We start from the raw sequence: 19622 nt of genomic DNA, 5'->3' as shown, positions 1-19622 counted from the left end.
TATCCCAGTAATGCATATGGCAGTTGTTCATGCCAGTCTTTGTAGCTATCAATCATCTTTCTAAGGATTTTCTTGGTGTTTTTGTTGGCGGCTTCCACAGCTCCATTCATTTGTGTCCGGTATGCGGTTGAATTCCGATGAGTGATTCGAAATTGCGCAGACATGTTTTTTATCAAGTGGCTATTCAAATTAGCCCCATTGTCTGTTATGATTGATTCTGGGATACCAAATCGGCATATGATGTTGTTGCGCACAAAATCTGTGATCACTTTCTTTGTTACTAATGAACAAGATGTTGCTCCCACCCACTTGGTGAAGTAGTCTATGGCGACCAAAATGAAGCGGTGTTTGTTTCACGCGATTGACTCAATTGGCCCTATGACATCCATGCCCTAAGTGGCGAATAACCAAAGTGACGTCATATCATTCAGTTCTGTCGGAGGAACCTTTATCAAATCTCCATGAATCTGACATTCATGACATTTTTGGACGAATTTTCTACAATCATTATCCATGGTCATCCAGTAATAACCTGTTCTTAAGATTTTCTTTGCTAGCATGAACCCATTCATGTGAGGTCCACAGGTTATAGCATGCACTTCTTCAATCAATCTGGTAGCTTCGACAGAGTCAACACATCTAAGCAATCCCAAATCCAAAGCTTTTTTGTACAGGACGTCCTTGTTGAGGAAGAAACCATTCGCCAACTTCCTGATAGTCTTCTTCTGGTTGTTGGTTATTCCTTCGGGATATTCTCCTTTCTCCAAGTACACTTTGATGTCAGTGCGCCAAGGTTTTCCATCAGCCTCCACCTCTATGAAAGCATAGTGGGCTAGTTGATCTCTGATCTCAATTTTGACAGGATCAATGTATCTACTGCCGGGATGTTAAATCATGGATGCTATTATTGCCAACGCATCAGCAAACTCATTCTGGGTTCTTAAATGTGTTTGAACTTGACTTCTTGGAACCTATCTGCCAAACGTTGCATAAGTCCAAAATACGGTATCATCTTTTCGTTTTTGCTAGCCCACTCTCCTCGAACCTGATGGATTAGCAAATTCGAGTCACCGATTACCTAAAGTCCTTTCATATCCATGTCGAGGGCTAAACGTAGACCCAAGATGCATGCTTCGTATTCATCCATGTTGTTGGTGCAACTGAAGCTCAACTTGGCTGCCACTGGATAATATTGGCCCGAATTTGAAACCAAGACAGCTCCGATTTTTGATCCTTTAAAGTTGACCGCTCCATCAAAGTATACTTTCCATCTTGACTCATCTTCACTTTCTTCGCCTTTACTTGTCATTATTTCTTCATCTGGGAAGTAGGTCCACAAGGGTATGGGATTGTCATCTATTGGACTTCCTGCCAGTAAATCTGCCAGTGCTTGCGTTTTGACTGCTTTATGCGCGACATATTGAATGTCGAACTTGTCACGACCCAACTAGGGGTCGTGACGAGTACCCGGGGCTAACCACCGAGCACCCCTCGTTCTACTACTTATCATGCTCATTAAACGTTCTTTTATCAAAATCATACGCAAATTATAAGAAAATCATATTTCATTCGGAAACATAAATACTTTTATATGCACAAGCCTTTTGATCATCAAAATATATATAAATAGTAGCAACCTCGTGAGACCATACAACCCACACTGCGTATCTACGAGCTTCTACTGGAGTGCTAAACATATGGACGGGACATGACCCCGTCGTGCCCAAAATATACATGTAAATATATACCAAAAGAATAATCAATGGCACCTCCGGAAAATGGAGTGCACTTCAAATCAGCTAACAGCTCCTACGAATCTGGATCAAGATCACCTCCCTGTCTACCTGTGGCCATGAAAACAGTGTCCAAAGAAAACGGACGTCAATACGAACATTGTACTGAGTAGGAGAGGCATAAACAATAATGATACATCAATGAAATAAAGGAAGCATCAATAAGGAACATCTGTATCTGACTGTCAAATATAAAGGAAATAATGCATGCTGGCTTACTCATAATCATCATATCATATATGCATAAATGTATAAGCTGCCCGTCCATATCGGATCGGTGTGATAATCATTAGCCTACGTCCAGGCCTCCCGCGTCCGGGGTATCATCTCATGCCGCCCACTAGTGGTGTCTGTCCATGCCATCTGGCCATGGTGTATACGCTGCCCGCCTTAGCGGTGACTGCCTGGCCATATAGGCGCGGTGTTATATCATCATCATAATATGCTCATCATGGTGCATGCATAAAGACTCAAGGACAACTATACTTTATCGGGGTGACGTAAGGTCGTGATCCCCCGATTTCATTATGGAGCACTCATTAACATTCTGCATCACCTTGAAGGGAATAGTATATGAGGTGAGTGTAAGCAATAAATGACATCATTAACGTTTTAGGAACATCATATCATGAACATCTAGAATCTCTATACTTTAACTCATCATCATCATTATTAGGCTCATAACATAACTCTTACCTCGTGTAGGTATTCATGAACATAGGCTCATAGTTTTCCGGAATTTAAGAGATTCATGAAGAGGAAGGAAAGTCATACTATAGGATTCATGCCATAGAAAGAAAGGACCAGCCTCACATACCTTTGTCGTTTAACTATTCTATTGCTTGATCGTCCTCCTTCGTTGCTCGTGTTTCTACCTTCAAGAGGATTCGCATTAACATTAGTTACTCAGCTATAAGAGCATTTTACTATTTCTAGGGAAAATTGGGCAGCATTTCCTTTGTTTCTACTACTTTCTCCACATTCTATATCAACTCCCAAACGTTCATAACATTATTCACATTGTCACAACAACAATCATCAATCATCTATATTTACCACAATTCACCATTTCCCTTCAATTTCTCCACAATTATAGTTATAGCTCATTATCGCGTTTTCTCATATATAATACTTATTCCATGGTCTAGATGTCATTTATAACATATTTACAATCACAACATATCGATAATCGTGACTCAATCTAAACATTTACCCAACAATGTCACTATTCCCATATTTATGACCCATTTTCTACCTCCTTCTACAATCCAAGTGTTTCAACTTTTCAACACCTTAAACAACATGTAAATACCATAAAACTCACCTTGGATGATGATGAACAACCTTTGAGTGGAACTTCTCTTCTTACACCAAAACCTTAACTCTCTTCTCTTGAGTTTTCTTGGTGTAGATGAACTTTTAATGGGTTTCATACACTTGATTTCATGGATTTGGTATAGTTGATCATGGATTTTCCTTTGATTTCTTGTGGATGAATGATGGAGAAGGTTCTAGAGGTTTCTTGAAGAGAGGAGAGTGGAAGATGGAATGAAATAAAATGAGGGAATGGTCCTTATATTAAATCATGAAATCAGTCCCGACCGAGATATACGGTACGATCGACGAAGCGTCGATCGGATCGACAGAGCGTCGATCTGGTCGTCGAAGTCGTTAAATTTCCAGTGAGCAACCTTTCGTTTCCTTTCATTCTACGGTAAGAAGGATGGTCCGTCGAACTGATCGACGGAGCGTCGACCTGTTCGTCGAATGGTCTTCCCTCTAGCTCAATTATACGACACAATCGAAGAAGCGTCGATTTGTCCGACGGTACAAAGAACGACCGTCGAACCCTCTTTTCGCAGAACTGCGGTGGAGTTTCATTTAATGAACTTTTCTCCCTTGCCTCTAACTTTTTTGGAATCTTAATTAGAATTATTAAGTATCCCTTCTTACTTGTAGGGACATTATGTACACCTTAACTTACGTTAGTCCCTTCACCGCTCAGCAACCTAAAGTTCTGAGGTGTAACATTCTTCCCCCCTTTTTGGAACATTCGTCCTCGAATGTTAAGTACTCGGGAATTCTACAAAGATTTTGCCAGAGTTTCCCCTGTAATATGGCATTACCATCATGTCATAACAACCCATAATAATATTGTCTCCCAGTGCCACAACATAATAGCAACATAAATTGGCCACACACGACCAAAAGCATAAAAGAAAGCATACATACCTTATAATGTTTGTATTTCATCTTGACTCTCTCTTGGGGGTTGGAATAAATGCGGGTACTTGAACTTCATACTCTCTTCTGCTTCCCAAGTCATTTCTTCTTGGTTGTTGTTTCGCCACAAGACTTTGACTGAAGCTACTTCCTTATTTCGAAGTCTTCGTACTTTCCTGTCTAGTATGGCAATGGGCACTTCTTCATATGCTAGCTTTTCTGTCACTTGCACATCATCTATTGGAACAATTCTCTTGGGATCCCCAACACACTTGCGGAGCAATGAGACATGAAAAACTGGGTGAACTGATTCAAGCTCTGAAGGCAAGTTTAATTCATAGTCTACTTGGCCCACCTTACGGATAATTTTATAGGGTCCAATGTAGCGGGGACTCAATTTCACTTTCTTGCCAAATCTCATCACCCCTTTCATTGGCGACACCTTAAAAAATACCCAATCATCAACCTTAAATTCCAAGTCTCGCCGGCGGTTGTCCGCGTAAGATTTTTGGCGACTTTGGGCTGTCAACAATCGTTCTCCGATCACTTTGACTTTTTCTACCGCTTGCTGAATCAATTCAGGGCCTATTAGCTGCACTTCTCTTGTTTCGAACCATCCAATTGGGGACCTACACTTCCTTCAATATAAAGCTTCATACGAAGCCATTTGAATACTAGAATGGTAGCTATTATTATATGCAAACTCAATAAGGGGTAGGTGATCATCCCAACTACCACCGAAATCCAGCACACATGCTCGGAGCATATCTTCCAAGGTCTGAATAGTACGCTCGGCTTGCCCATCAGTTTGCGGATGGAATGCTGTACTAAGCTTCACCTGGGTACCTAGACCTTCTTGAAAGGACTTCCAGAACTTGGTTATAAACTGTGCTCCTCTATCCGTAATAATGGATAGTGGAACACCATGAAGTCGCACAATTTCCTTAAGATACAACTTCGCATAATCTTCTGCTGAGTATGTGGTTCTGACTGGAAGAAAATGAGATGCCTTTGTTAATCTGTCCACAATTACCCATATAGAATCATTCTTGCCTCGCGAACGTGTCGGGGCATTAGTTAATCCAAACGACATCACCCGGAATTCATAATGGTCATATCTAGTTCTAAAAGCCGTTTTGGGAATATCTCCTTCTCTAACTCTCACTTGATGATACCTTGACCTCAAGTCTATTTTAGAAAACCACTTGGCACTCTGTAGTTGATCAAATAAATCATCAATCCTTGGGAGAGGATATTTGTTCTTTATCGTCACCTTGTTCAACTGCCTATAATCAATGCACCTTCGTAGGGAACCATCTTTCTTTCTCACGAACAAGATTGGTGCTCCCCACGGTGATGAACTGGGTCTAATAAACCCTTTTCAAGCAAATCTTTCAACTGCGCCTTTAGCTCTTTCAATTCTGCCAGAGCCATTCGATAAGGAGGGATAGAAATAGGCTTGGTGTCCGGCAACACATCAATGGCGAAGTTAATTTCTCTTTCTGGAGGAAGACCTGGAAGCTCATCAGGAAATACATCCGAAAATTCATTCAGTACCAGGACGGATTGGAAAGTTGGCGACGTTGCTTCGGTGTCATGTACTCGGACTAGATGATAAATAGAGCCTTTAGCTATCATCTTCCTTGCCTTAAGGTAGGAAATAAACCTACCTTTTGGAGAGGCTGTATTACCCTTCCATTCAAGCACGGGCTCTCCCGAAAATTGAAATCGAACTATTTTCAGTCGACAATCCACATTAGCATAGCATGAGGCCAACTAATCCATACCCATAATCACATCGAAATGTAACATGTCTAGCTCAATTAAATCAGCTTTGGTCTGGCGATTACATATCACAAGTACACAGTTTTTATACACTTGTCTAGCTACCGCGGGATCACCAATCGGAGTAGTTACCTCAAAAGGTTTGATTGGCTCAGGTTTCACCCCAATACGACCAGCAACATATGGGGTAATATAGGAAAAAGTAGAACCCGGATCTATCAAGGCATATACATCATGGGAAAATATGCATAATGTACCTGTAACCACATCTGGGGAGGACTCGAGATCCTGTCGTCCGGCTAAAGCATACACACGGGGCTGAGTGGCACCTGAAGTAGATGCTCCCCCTCTGCCTCTACCTCGACCTGCTGATATCTGGGGAGTCTGCCCTATCGGGCGCACTGAAGATGAACCAGCTGCTAATCCTGTGGGCTGAACCCCAACTCTACCGTTCGTCGACACGAAATCTCGCATCATATGCCCAACCTGACCACAGGCATAGCAAGCATCCGAACCTTGGCGGCATTGTCCGGAATGTAGTCTACCGCACTGGCTGCATCGCGGTACTGAGGGTCTCCTCTGACTATAATCTTCCCTGAACTGAGGATCTACGGCCCTCGAACTCTGACCCTGTCCTAAACGAAAGGAGCGATCAAATCTCCTACCCGTAAATCGAGGAGGTACACTAGTCACCGACTGGCCTGAGTGCCTAGAATATGTCTGTCCTGATCCCTCTCTATAATCACTGCCTGCCCCCATAGATCTGGCCCTCTTGCTTTGCCTTCTATCAATATCGCGATCACCTCTTTGTGGTTGCTGTTGCCCCTCCAAGTTCTGGGCATGGGCTTGCATTCAGGAAATATCCATCCCTTCTTGCAATGAGGTCGTTAAACAATCCTTGAACAAATGTGGCCCCAAGCCACTCACAAACCTATGTACCCTATCTCCCATGTCGGCCACCATAGTCGGGGCATATCTAGCCAAAGAATTAAATTTCAGGCTATACTCTCGGGCACTCATGTTTCCTTGCTTCAAACATAAAAATCTATCCACTCTAGCTCGGCGGACCTCAGGTGGCAAATAATGGCGAATGTAAGCATCTACGAATTTTTGCCAAACGGGAGGAGGCGCATTCTCTTTTCTCGATGCTATCCAATTATTATACCACAATACCGCCACATCTCAGAGTCTATAAGATGCCAACTCCATAGATTCAGTCTCAGAGGCGTGAATAATCTTCAAGGTCCTCAACATCTCATCAATGAAACCTTGCGGGTCTTCATCCAGCTTTGACCCGAAAAAATCCAGAGGATTTAAGCTCATAAAATCACGGGCTCTGGTACTAGTTGACCGATCACTTGGGCCTGCATTCTACCGCTGTGCCTGGGCGGCAACCAACTGTATCAATAGATGAATGGCCTCGGTCACTTGTTGACCCGAAGAAACCGGTGGAGGATCTGGAGCTGAAGCTCCTCCTTGTTCTTCTACATTGGGCGGGGTAGAGGGAGTATTAGGTAGGGCCTCATTGTGTGACTCGCCCTCTTCTACATTCATTGGCGGCTCTCTTTCTACCCGCCTTTTTGTCGTAGTCTTGCCCTTCAGGGCCGCTGTAGTTTTATCCTTCGGCGGCATTTCTGAAATCACAACACACTATTAGGGAGGATAAAATCTTATACACTGCTCTATCTCACGATCTCATAAGAAGAAAGATGGTCATTTTTCCTCAATGCCCTGTAGCCTCCTGTTTATTGATGTGGCGCGCAACACACCATAAACAAGAATCTACTAGACACGGCTCGTAGACACTTCCTAAGACTGAACTGCTCAGAGACCACTTTTGTCACGACCCAACTAGGGGCCGTGACGGGTACCCGGGGCTAACCACCGAGCACCGCTCGTTCTACTACTTATCATGCTCATTAAACGTTCTTTTATCAAAATAGTACTCAAATTACAAGAAAATCATCTTTCATTCGGAAACATAAACACTTTTATATGCACAAGCCTTTTGGTCATCAAAATATATATACATAGTAGCAACCTCGTGAGACCATACAACCCACAATGCGTATCTACGAGCCTCTACTAGAGTACTAAACATATGAATGAGACAAGACCCCGTCGTGCCCAAAATATAAATGTACATATATACCAACAGAATAATCAATGGCACCTTCGGAAAATGGAGTGCTCTTCAACAACTAACAGCTCCTACGAATCTGGATCAAGATCACCTCCCTATCTACCTGTGGGCATGAACATAGCGTGCAAAGAAAATGGACGTCAATACGAACATTGTACTGAGTAGGAGAGGCATAAACAATAATGATACATCAATCAAATAAAGGAAGCATCAATAAGGAACATCTGTATCTGACTGTCAAATATAAAGGAAATAATACATACTAGCTTACTCATAATCATCATATCATATATGCATAAATGTATATGCTACACGTCCGTATCGGATCGGTGTGATAATCATTAGCCTGCGTCCGGGCCTCCCGCGTCCGGGGTATCATCTCATGCCGCCCACTAGTGGTGTCTGCCCATGCCATCTGGCCATGGTGTATACGCTGCCCGCCTTAGCGGTGACTGCCCGATCATATAGGCGCGGTGTTATATCATCATCATAATATGCTCATCATGGTGCATGCATAAAGACTCAAGGACAACTATACTTTATCGGGGTGACGTAAGGTCGTGATCCCCCGATTTCATTATGGAGCACTCATTAACATTCTGCATTACCTTGAAGGGAATAATATATGAGGTGAGTGTAAGCAATAAATGACACCATTAACGTTTTAGGATCATCATATCATGAACATCTAGAATCTCTATACTTGAACTCATCATCATCATTATTGGGCTCATAACATAACTCTTACTTCGTGTAGCTATTCATGAACATAGGCTCATAGTTTTCCGGAATTTAAGAGATTCATGAAGAGGAAGGAAAGTCATACTATAGGATTCATTCCATAGAAAGAAAGGACCATCCTCACATACCTTTGTCGTTTAACTATTCTATTGCTTGATCGTCCTCCTTCGTTGCTCGTGTTTCTACCTTCAAGAGGATTCGCATTAACATTAGTTACTCGGCTATAAGAGCATTTTACTATTTCTAGGGAAAATTGGGCAGCATTTCCTTTGTTTCTACTACTTTCCCCACATTCTATATTAACTCCCAAACGTTCATAACAATATTCACATTATCGCAACAACAATCATCAATCATCTATATTTACCACAATTCACCATTTCCCTTCAATTTCTCCACAATTATAGTTATAGCTCATTATCGCGTTTTCTCATATATAATACTTATTCCATGGTCTATATGTCATTTATAACATATTTACAATCACAACATATCGATAATCGTGACTCAATCTAAACATTTACCCAACAATGTCACTATTCCCATATTTATGACCCATTTTCTACCTCCTTCTATAATCCAAGTGTTTCAACTTTTCAACACCTTAAAAAACATGTAAATACCATAAAACTCACCTTGGATGATGGATGAACAACCTTTGAGTGGAATTTCTCTTCTTGCACCAAAACCCTAACTCTCTTCTCTTGAGTTTTCTTGGTGTAGATGAACTTTTAATGGGTTTCATACACTTGATTTCATGGATTTGGTATAGTTGATCATGGATTTTCCTTTTATTTCTTGTGGATGAATGATGGAGAAGGTACTAGAGGTTTCTTGAAGAGAGAAGAGTGGAAGATGAAATGAAATAAAATGAGGGAATGGTCCTTATATTAAATCATGAAATCAGTCCCGCCTGAGATATACGGTACGATCGACGAAGCGTCGATCGGATCGACGGAGCGTCGATCTGGTCGTCGAAGTCGTTAAATTTCCAGTGAGCAACCTTTCGTTTCCTTTCATTCTACGGTGAGAAGGACGGTCCGTCGAACTGATCGACGGAGCGTCGACCTGTTCGTCGAATGGTCTTCGCTCTAGCTCAATTCTACGGCACAATCGATGAAGCGTCGACTCGTCAAACGGTACAAAGAATGACCGTCAAACCCCCTTTTCGCAGAACTGTGGTGGAGTTTCATTTAACTAACTTTTCTCCCTTGCCTCTATGTTTTTTGGAATCTTAATTAGAATTATTAAGTATCCCTTCTTACTTGTAGGGACATCATGTACACCTTAACTTACGTTAGTCCCTTCACCGCTCAGCAACCCAAAGTTCCGAGGTGTAACAGAACTCACTTAACAATATTTTCCATTTAGCCAACTTCCCTATGGGCATAGGCTGGCGAAAGATGTACCTTAGTGGATCCATTCTTGAGATCAAATGAGTCGTGTACACAGCCATATAATGTCTCAACTTCTGAGACACCCAAGCCAGAGTGCAACACGTCTTTTCCACCAAGGAATACCTGGATTCACCGGGTGTGAACTTCTTGCTGATATAATAGATGGCTCTCTCTTTCTTGCCTATTTCATCATTTTGTGCCAACATGCATCCACAAGCATTTTCTGGTACTGACATGTATAGCAGCAAAGGACTTCCTGACCTTGGCGGGACCAAAACAGGTGGATTTAGCAGGTATCTCTTGATTGTGTCAAAGGCTTTCTAACAGTCCTCTGTCCATTTAGTTGGAGCATCTTTCTTGAGGAGTTTGAGGATTGGCTCTATAATCACCGTGGACTGGGTGATAAAGCGTCTAATGTAATTAGACCTTCCTAAGAAACTCATGACCTTTTTCTTCATTTCTGGCGGTGGTACTTCTTGGATTGCTTTGATCTTTTTGGGATCTAACTCAATACCACCACGACTGACTATGAATCCTAGTAATTTTCCATCAGGCACTCCAAATGCGCATTTTACAGGATTTAGCTTCAAATTGTACTTGCAGATTCTGTCAAAGAATCATCTTAGCTGCTCAAGGTGATCCTCACCCACTTGGGATTTGATGACGATGTCATCCACATATACCTCAATCTCTCTATGCATCATATCATAAAAGATGGCGGTCATCACCCTCATGTAAATAGCGCTGTCATTCTTGAGTCCAAAAGGAATTACCCGGTAATGATACACTCCTCATGGCGTGACGAATGCTGTCTTTTGATCATTTTCTTCATCCATCAGTATTTGATGATAGCCCGCGTAACAATCCACAAAAGAGTGCACCTCATGCTTGGCGCAGTTATCAATGAGTATGTGAATGTTCGGGAGTGGGAAATTATCCTTTGGGCTAGCGCGGTTATGATCACGATAATCCACACAGATCTTTATTTTCCCATCTTTCTTTGGTACCGAGACTATATTTTCCAACCATGTCGGGTACGGTGTCACCTCAACAACTCCTGACTGAATCTGTTTTTCTACTTCTTCTTTAATTCGGATGCTGACATCAGGCTTACGCTGCTTGATTTTCTATTTTACCCGGGCAAATCCTTAAAGGATCGACAACCTAAGGGAAATAATGTTCGTACTCAATCCCGGCATATCGACATATGACCAAGTGAAAGAATCTTCAAATTCTTTCAGTAAACTTCGATACCCTTCTTTCTCATTCTCTGTCAAATGCACACTTATTCTAGTTTCCCAAACCAACTCCTCATTTCCTAGATTAACTGCCTCTGTTTCCTCTAAGTTTGGCATTGGTCCGTTCTCGTATTCCTCTTCGACATCTATCAACCTTTCTGGTTCACTTATCTCTTCTTCTTGATTGTCATTTTGTTCGATGTCCTTTTTACTTGTTTTGTAACATGTCATGACATTATTTGTGGCTTCTGTATTATTATTGTAAAACAAAATAACACGATTATTAATCATGTAAAAGCAATTTTAATTACTTATATATTTATATAGGTATAGTAAAACGATTTTGTCTCTATTATAAACTTTGAGGCGTTTTCATTGAAATTTAAAAAGAGTGATACAAACTGTGATCCTGACTCGAAATGGAACATCGTGTCATTTCCGTTATTAAACAACAGGTAATAAAACATGAAAAAGGCGACAAGCCAAGACTCAAAGCCGACTTTCGTTGATTTTTTTGAAAATGAGCATTCTTTTAACCGCAGAGTGAACAACGGGGTAGAAGTCATTCCACTTTTTGTTTCTCTTGGTTCAGAACGACGAATCTCTAACGCTTCAGATCATTCTTCAATGATGGTTGCGCATTCTTCTTCCCAGAACAACGTCCTTAAACCCTCTTCTGGATATCCGTTGGTGTGAATCATTGGGCATGCTGTGAAGGACTGGTATAGATGAGGGAACGACTTTCTCATTTCAACGGGACCTCTCGGCCCATATTCGGCTTCTTCCTTTCTGCCTCACAGGGCTCATATCCGACCCCAAATCGATACTTCCCATTTGTGATACTCACTGGTTCTTTGATCCCTTGTAAGTTCTTTCCCAAACCTTTCTCGGGTTCAAACCCACTCCTTAACATAGATGTAGCAACCATTTTGTAGATGAGTGGCGTAGGGGTATCTTCATCATCTCCCTTACGACCTATCATGGCTAATTCAACAGTGTGAAAATCAGCACTAACTGGCGATTTCTCTATGAATGGTACAGAGTTATCTGGATAGTTATGGACACTTCCTTTGCCGTGAATCACGACTTCTTGATCATCCCATATGAATTTGAGAGACTAGTGTAATAAAGATGCTACAACTCTGGCGGCGTGCAACCATGGTCGGCCCAACAATAGGTTGTAGCTTGTTTTGATGTCCATGATGACAAACTCCACTACGAACTCTGCAGGGTCCATTTGTATGTGCAGATCTATTTCTCCAGTTGGGTCACAGGTTGCACCATCGTAAGATTTTACATTGGTTTGACTTTGACGGATCTTGCCAACATCATACCCGAGTTGTTTCAAAGTCGTCACATGGTATACATTCAACCCAGCTCCTCCATCAATCAACACTTGAGGGATAATATTGTCACGACATTTGACTATGAAATGCAGGGCTTTATTGTGGGTTTTCCCTTCCTTTGGTAATTCATCATTAGAAATGATAGCCTATGTGCTCGCACAACATACCCCACAATTTCGGCCAATGTCTAACTTGTAGTGCCGGCGGGTACTTGGACTTCATCCAAGGCTTTCATTAAAGCTAAGCGATGTTGAGGTGAACTGAGTAGCAAGGACATTACCGATATCCTGGCAGGAGTCTTATGTAGGTGCTTAACAATCGAATAATCTTTGACTGCATTTGCCTCCAGAAGTTTTCAGCTTCGCCTTCAGTGATTGGTTTTTTCTGAGGGTTTTCGTGATGTGGTGCTTCTAGCACAGGTTCTTCTGACTTGGTCATACCCTAAACCACAACAGCTATCTCTTTTTCTTATTGATCATCATCTGGTGCGGCCTTTTGATCACAACGGGTGCATTCTCAACTGATCCTGGTGTTTTGAGTATGAATGGCTCGTTATGAATTTGAGCGACTGTTGAGGGATATTTGAGCACGAAAGGCTCTCTATTAGCTGCAACAGATGTCTCAGACTTCGTTGTCAATGGGCTTGACACTTTTTTTCGCTCCTGTAAAGACAAGGAGGCGACGGTGCTTTCTAACCCTTCAATATCTAGACGAATTATCGCCGGGCTCTCTTCTATTCATTACCTCTTTCTATCATGTGAATTTGGTTTGATCCATGCTTTGGGAGCAAATTTGTGTCCACATTTCAAGGTGGTGGTTCTAGGATAAGCTCATGATTGTCAATGATATCCAGTAGTTTGTGCCTTAGGTTTATGCAATATTCGGTGGCATGACCAACTTGGTTAGAATGGTAGGCACAAGTGAAATTTGGCATGTACCATCGATCCGTGGAATTAGTAGGTTTTGGTGGGATAGTGCTAATTCGCACGGCGTCTCTTAGATTGGCAAATAAACTAGTCCTTGATTCTGGCAAAGGAGTGAATGCTCTCATGGGTTTCTTTTGGGGTGCCTCATAGTTTGCTGGTGGAGGTTGGTTTTGAAAAGTCTGGTTTTGTGGAGCTTGGTTATTGGGTGCTGGCATTCGATAATTTGGTCGTGGAGTTCGGTTGCTTGGTGCTGGTATTTGATAATTTGGTTGTGGAGCTTGATAACCGGGTTATGCGTAGCACACAGACATCAGGCTATGTTGGGGTGAAGTGGTTAAATAGTTGGTTGGTGGAGATGATTGGTAGTTATTTGGATTTTTATTGTTACACCCCGGAAATTTTCCCGTTAAGCGTACAGTGAATAGGCTAACAAGGATATAGTGTATACGATGTTGTGGACACGAGTGGTAACGTTCATTTGATTGGTATCGAGGTGTTGAACAACTGTTAAGAAGGTCCCGTAAGGATCGGAGATTAGACGAAGAGACAAAATAAGACTCAGTGAACTGGCGAATTATACGGTAGGTTATACGAACCGTATAATGGTTTTACGGCCGCATAATGAACCGTTAAAGTGTCACAGAAAGATGTTGAGGAAAAGTGGGTTTTACGGTAGATTATACGGACCGTATAAAATTATACGGCCCGTCAAATGAACCGTTAAGTTGACACAGAAAGGGGTGATCACTGAGTCAGTTTTACGGTCAATTATACGGACTGTATAATGGACCGTTTAATGGCATCGGGACTGGTTTTGTATTTATAAAAATATGATCCAAGTTCATTTTTATTATTTCTCCTTCTCACTACACGACCCAATCTCTCTCTAGAAACTTCCAAACACTTCCAAACCAAGAATTCAAGTGAAAATCTAGATCAATAACACCCAAATTCATGAAATCAAGAGTGTGAAACTCCTCATAGCTCATCTAAGTCAAGGAATTCCAAAGAAGGTGGAACTAGGGTTTTGTCTAAGTGAAGTATTTCAACTCAAGACTTGTTCAACCATCATCCAAGGTAAGTTTCATGATCATTTCATGTTGTTTAATGTATTGGAAGGCCTAGATACTTGAAACGTAGAAGAACATAGAAAGTGGGTCATTACTGAGTGAATAGTGACATAATTGAATGATAGTGGGATTGAATCATGAAAGTTGAAGAGTTGTGATTATGAATACGTTATACTGATGTTTATATCATGAAACAAGTATTAAATGCGTGAAAACACAAAGATGAGTTATAAGGAGAAATATGGGAAAATTGGAGGACAATGGTGGATTTTGCTAAATATACATAAATGATGATTGTTGATTGTGATATTGTGAGTAGTATTGTGAATGTTGGGAGTTGATATAGAACATGGGAAAAGTATTATAAACAAAGGAAGTGCTACCCAATTTTTCCTAGAATTAACGATGCGCTCTTGTAGTCAATTAACTAATGTTAATTCGAATTCTCTCATGAAGGTAACAACGTGATATCGAAGGAGGACAAGTGAGCGATAGCTTAGTTAAACGACCAAGATATGTGAGGCTAGTCCTTTCCTTCTAATGGCATGAATCCTATAGTGTAAACTCTTTACCCTCTCCATGAGTTCCCATTTTCCGGAAGGTTAAAAGCCTATATTCATAAATGTCTATATGAGATAAGAGATACGGTATGATGATGCTATAATGATAATGATGTTATTTATTGCCTACACTCACCTTATGTGCTAGTTCCTTCAAGGTGAGGCAGAATGTCAGTAATTGCTCCATAATGGGATCGGGGGATCACGACCTTACGTCACCCCGATAGAGTAAAGCTGATCTTGAGCCTTATGCACGTACTATGATAAGATAAGAATATGATGATAAGCATATTACTATAAGTATTTTATGATAAGCATGACATGAGCATTTAACACCGTGCCTAGTTGGCCGGGGAGTCACCGCCGAGGTGGGCAGTTATACGGATACACCATGACCTTTTGGCATGGGCAGACACCACTAGTGGGCGGCATGAGATGGTACCCCGGACGCGGGAGGCCTGGACGCGGGCTAATATTATTGATTATCACACCGTTCCGACATGGACGGGCAGCTTGCATATTATGCATATATGACATGATGATGAGTATGAGTAAGACAACATGCATTACTTCCCTTATGATCGTCATTCAAATCCAGATGTTCCATATTGATGTTCTCATTATATTATTGATGTTTTTCTTCATTGTTTATGCCTCTCATACTCAGTACAATATTCATACTGACGTCCGTTTTCTTTGGACGCTGTGTTCATGCCCGCAGGTAGACAGGGAGGTAAGCTTGGCCCAGATCCTCAGTAGCTGTCAGCTGATAGAGAGCACTCCATTGTTCGGAGGTGATTATGGTTATTCTTTTGGTACATATGCATATTTTGGGCACGACGAAGTCTTGTTCCATCTATATATACAGTATGTCAGTAGAGGCTCGTAGATACGCAGTGTGGGTTAGATGGTCTCACAAGATGTTATTACATATATGTATATATTATTTTGATGGCCGAGAGGCAAATGAATATAAAGCATTTATGTTTCTATACAAATTATGTTTTCTTATACTTTCATGTATAAAATTTGCAAAAGAACATTAAATGAGTAAGATGAGTAGTAGAGCGAGCGGAGCTCGGTGGCTAGCTCCGGGTACCCGTCACGGCCCCTAGTTGGGTCGTGACATTTATGGGTCATCTCTGTTCCTCAGCTTTTTGGACTAGTAATTCTAGAAACATAGGCTATATCTTCTCTTTTCTTTTTTCCACCTACGGCGCCAGACACACCTGCTCTGTTAAGTACAATAACAATCCTGCCGGTCTTGAGGTCATCTTTGACATCTTCCCCAATGACGACTAAATCTGCAAAGGAACTCCCTTTCATAGTTATCATTTTGTCAGCAATCATCTTCTTGGTACCGTATGAATGCGGTTACCAGCTCAGCTTCAGTCATAGGTGGTTGCACATGCACCGATTCATCTCTCCAGCGACTAGCATATTCTAGGTAGGTTTCAGTCGATTTCTGACGAATATTCTCCAATGAGAAGCGATCAGCCACATTTTCCACATTGAAGCGGAATATTTCCATGAATAAACCTACCATTCCATAGCCATTCCTGACAGACTTCAACTAAACAACCTCATGAGCAAAGCTTCGTTTCCGCCATTTCTAGCCAACTGGTTACAGTAGGCCCTTAGGTGGGCTCTCGGATTGCTCCACCCATTGAAGTTATCAAACTTGGGAATTTTGAAGCCTTCTGGTAGGCCCAAGTTCGGATGTATGCACAAATCAGAGTATCTTAACCCCTCTTTCTTTTTAAAGCCATGTTCCAGTTCAGCAATTTTCTTCCCCATATCCTTCTCGATTTTGTCTATTCTTGCTTCAAAGAACATTTCCATGTTCTCCAATTCTGGTGAAGAGTCAATATGGGTGACATGATCTTGAAAAGCGACATTTGGTTGCACGGGGTGAATCACTAGAACTACTGTTGCTCGAGAGGCTTGATGAGCATTTGCGTTTGTAGCGTGAGCAAGTGTTTGAAAAGCTGGGGTTTGGTGGGAGGAGTTCCCCACATGGGTGGTATTTCGGCATAGTGGAGTTTGAAAAGTAGCCCCAGTCTGGGTTTGCGGGAAATGGTCAGGAATTGGTAAATCCAGATTTGGGAAAGTAGGTGGAGGTCTCCTAGCCTCAACATTAGTAGCTTTCTCTTTTTCGGCCCTCAGGCCGTCCGCTTCTTCTCTAGCTTCAGCCAATTGCCTCATCAGCCGGCTAACAATCTCTTTCAAAGGCATTCCAGCTATGCTAGCTGTTGGGGTACCTTCGACTAAAGCAGTTATGTTCGGTGGTGGAGTTTCAGGCATGCTTTCTTCTTGAGGGTTTAGGCACGCTACGGCAACTTTTGACCGAGTAACTAGTGCCAGCGAATCGACCCCTGTCGATAAGAGAAAACAACTCAAAAGCTCCCAAGTTAGCGTTAGATTTAGGCACGAAACATAAAATATCACTTTGTTTACGGTTTATAACACACAAAGTCATACATTTTATTTCGACTCTTGACTAATTCACATTCCAAGGGTATTTTGCTCTTTTTGTATTTTTAGGAATATTGACTTCTTCGGTAAGTGGTTTGTATGGTTGATTTGCTTCTACCCGTCCTGTACTAAAGGGAAATTAGATTTTTTTTTATAAAAGGACTGAGTCTTAAATAGACTGCCTACGTATCCCACCAAAGGGCAATCAGGTCCATTCGTAGTTTAGGCATACACAGAAAAGGTTTTTTCCTATGCTACCCGAAACTTAGTTTTTCTACCCTGACCAGGCCTTAAATAGGCTTCCCACATATCCCCAACGGGACATTAGGTCGGCGTGGTTACATTTACATAAAAAAGGAAGGGGATACTCTATCTTATTGAAAGTAGTAAAGGGATACTTATGTTTTTCTACCAAACCTTCCTAAGCAGGTATTCATTGTCTTCTTTATCTTCATCTTCTATATTTGTCTTCCCACGACAATCCAAACATGGCCTTCATTCATGAGGCGTTCCAGATCAACCGTGAAATTCACACATTCTTCAATGTCGTGGGCTAGGGCGGCTATGGTGATACATACAAACCCTTTCTTGCGGATATCCTGGGTGACCGTGATAGGTTTGTGGCACTGCTCTTAGCTTCTTCACGCTACATAGTAGGGAGTGGATCCTGCCGTATGATTCTTCAAATTTGAAAAAGTCGCTTCTCCAGAAACTAACCTTTGATATCCTTTCTGGATGATTTCTTCCTTGGTCATGAGTCAGGAGAGAGTGGGGGCCCCACAGTTGGCTAATTCTCCATTGGTTAATCCATTGGATAAGCTTCCTTTCCAATGCTCCACACTCATTGGCTGTATGACCTGACTGACTTCGGTGGTGGAGGCACTTTCTGAGATATCCGAACTTGTCTATGGTCAGCATGCACTATATCAGTAGGGATTAGGCTTCGCTCTACGCTAATTATTCTAGAGTGGTTTTCAAGCGAATGACACAGGTTACCCAAGCGGACAAGCTGGGGGTGGGCTCTCTAAGGCTGTGGGATGACCGCATGCACACTCGACCTTAGAGACCTCCAAAGAATATATATTAAAAGGTTTTTTTTAGTGAAGGTATGACCGCATCTCATCCCGCGTCGTCATCCTTTAGAAAAAATGTAAAATAAATGCCAGGAATGGCGGAGTATGCATGTATGAATGACAGTTATAATTTGCGGAAACTTAAACACAAAGACAATTTATATCACTTAAACAATTTATATCGTACAAACACACAAATTATTGAAATCCTTATGGTTAGAACCTTAGATTGTCCCCAGCAGAGTTGCCATCTGTAGCGAGTTGTATTTTTTCCAATTCGTATTTGCACTTGCCTCATTTAAAAAGGAAAGTGTCCCGGGGAAGTATGGTTGTTAATCGTACCGGGAAAAAGGAAAAAATATACTTCTACGTGGATGGTGCTCTAAATGGACTTTATTTTAGAGTCACCACCTAATTTTTAGGAAATTAGGAAAATCAGTTCGAAAAGGTTTCATTCGAAACGGTTAAATTTTAAAAGAATCCTAATCTTACCAGAGTATGGGTAAGGGTTCTGGTGATTCCCCGGGGAAGGTGTTAGGCACTCTAGTATTAACGATCCGTAAAATACGGTTGACTTACGGGTTCTAATAGTATGCCTTTGTTGATATAAATTAATTATGATAAAAACAGTTGTGTTTTATATTCCCGCAAATAGAGATTAGTCATTTATGCAAACTATACTACGTTTCAAAAATCAAAAGTGGTAAAAATTTACCCAAAATTGGGCGTTTTAGGGTGTCGGACGAGAACACTTAGGCTAATACCCGAAGGCACTTAGCCTAAGTAGGACTCTACGTAAGTCCACCCAAAAAATATTTTTGAAAAATATTTCGAAATATAGGAAAATAGTTT

General features: G+C 41.5%; 1 protein-coding gene across 1 annotated transcript; it reads right to left on the bottom strand.

Moving 5' to 3' along the window:
* Window positions 1-16791: 16791 nt before the first annotated feature.
* Window positions 16792-17526, bottom strand: LOC132639438 (uncharacterized). The gene has a single exon (XM_060355880.1). The coding sequence runs from the start codon at window positions 17524-17526 to the stop codon at window positions 16792-16794; it is 735 nt and encodes a 244-aa protein (XP_060211863.1).
* Between the last annotated feature and the right edge of the window lie 2096 nt (window positions 17527-19622).

This window comes from Lycium barbarum, chromosome 5 (genome assembly GCF_019175385.1).
Source record: "Lycium barbarum isolate Lr01 chromosome 5, ASM1917538v2, whole genome shotgun sequence".
Classification (NCBI taxonomy): Eukaryota; Viridiplantae; Streptophyta; class Magnoliopsida; order Solanales; family Solanaceae; genus Lycium; species Lycium barbarum.
Note: the sequence above shows the minus strand (reverse complement) of the source record. Positions and strands in the feature narration are given on the sequence as shown.

Bases quoted from the DNA above. Each gene is read 5' to 3' on its own strand.
- LOC132639438 (XM_060355880.1), bottom strand. From the start codon at position 17,526: ATGCCTGAAACTCCACCACCGAACATAACTGCTTTAGTCGAAGGTACC.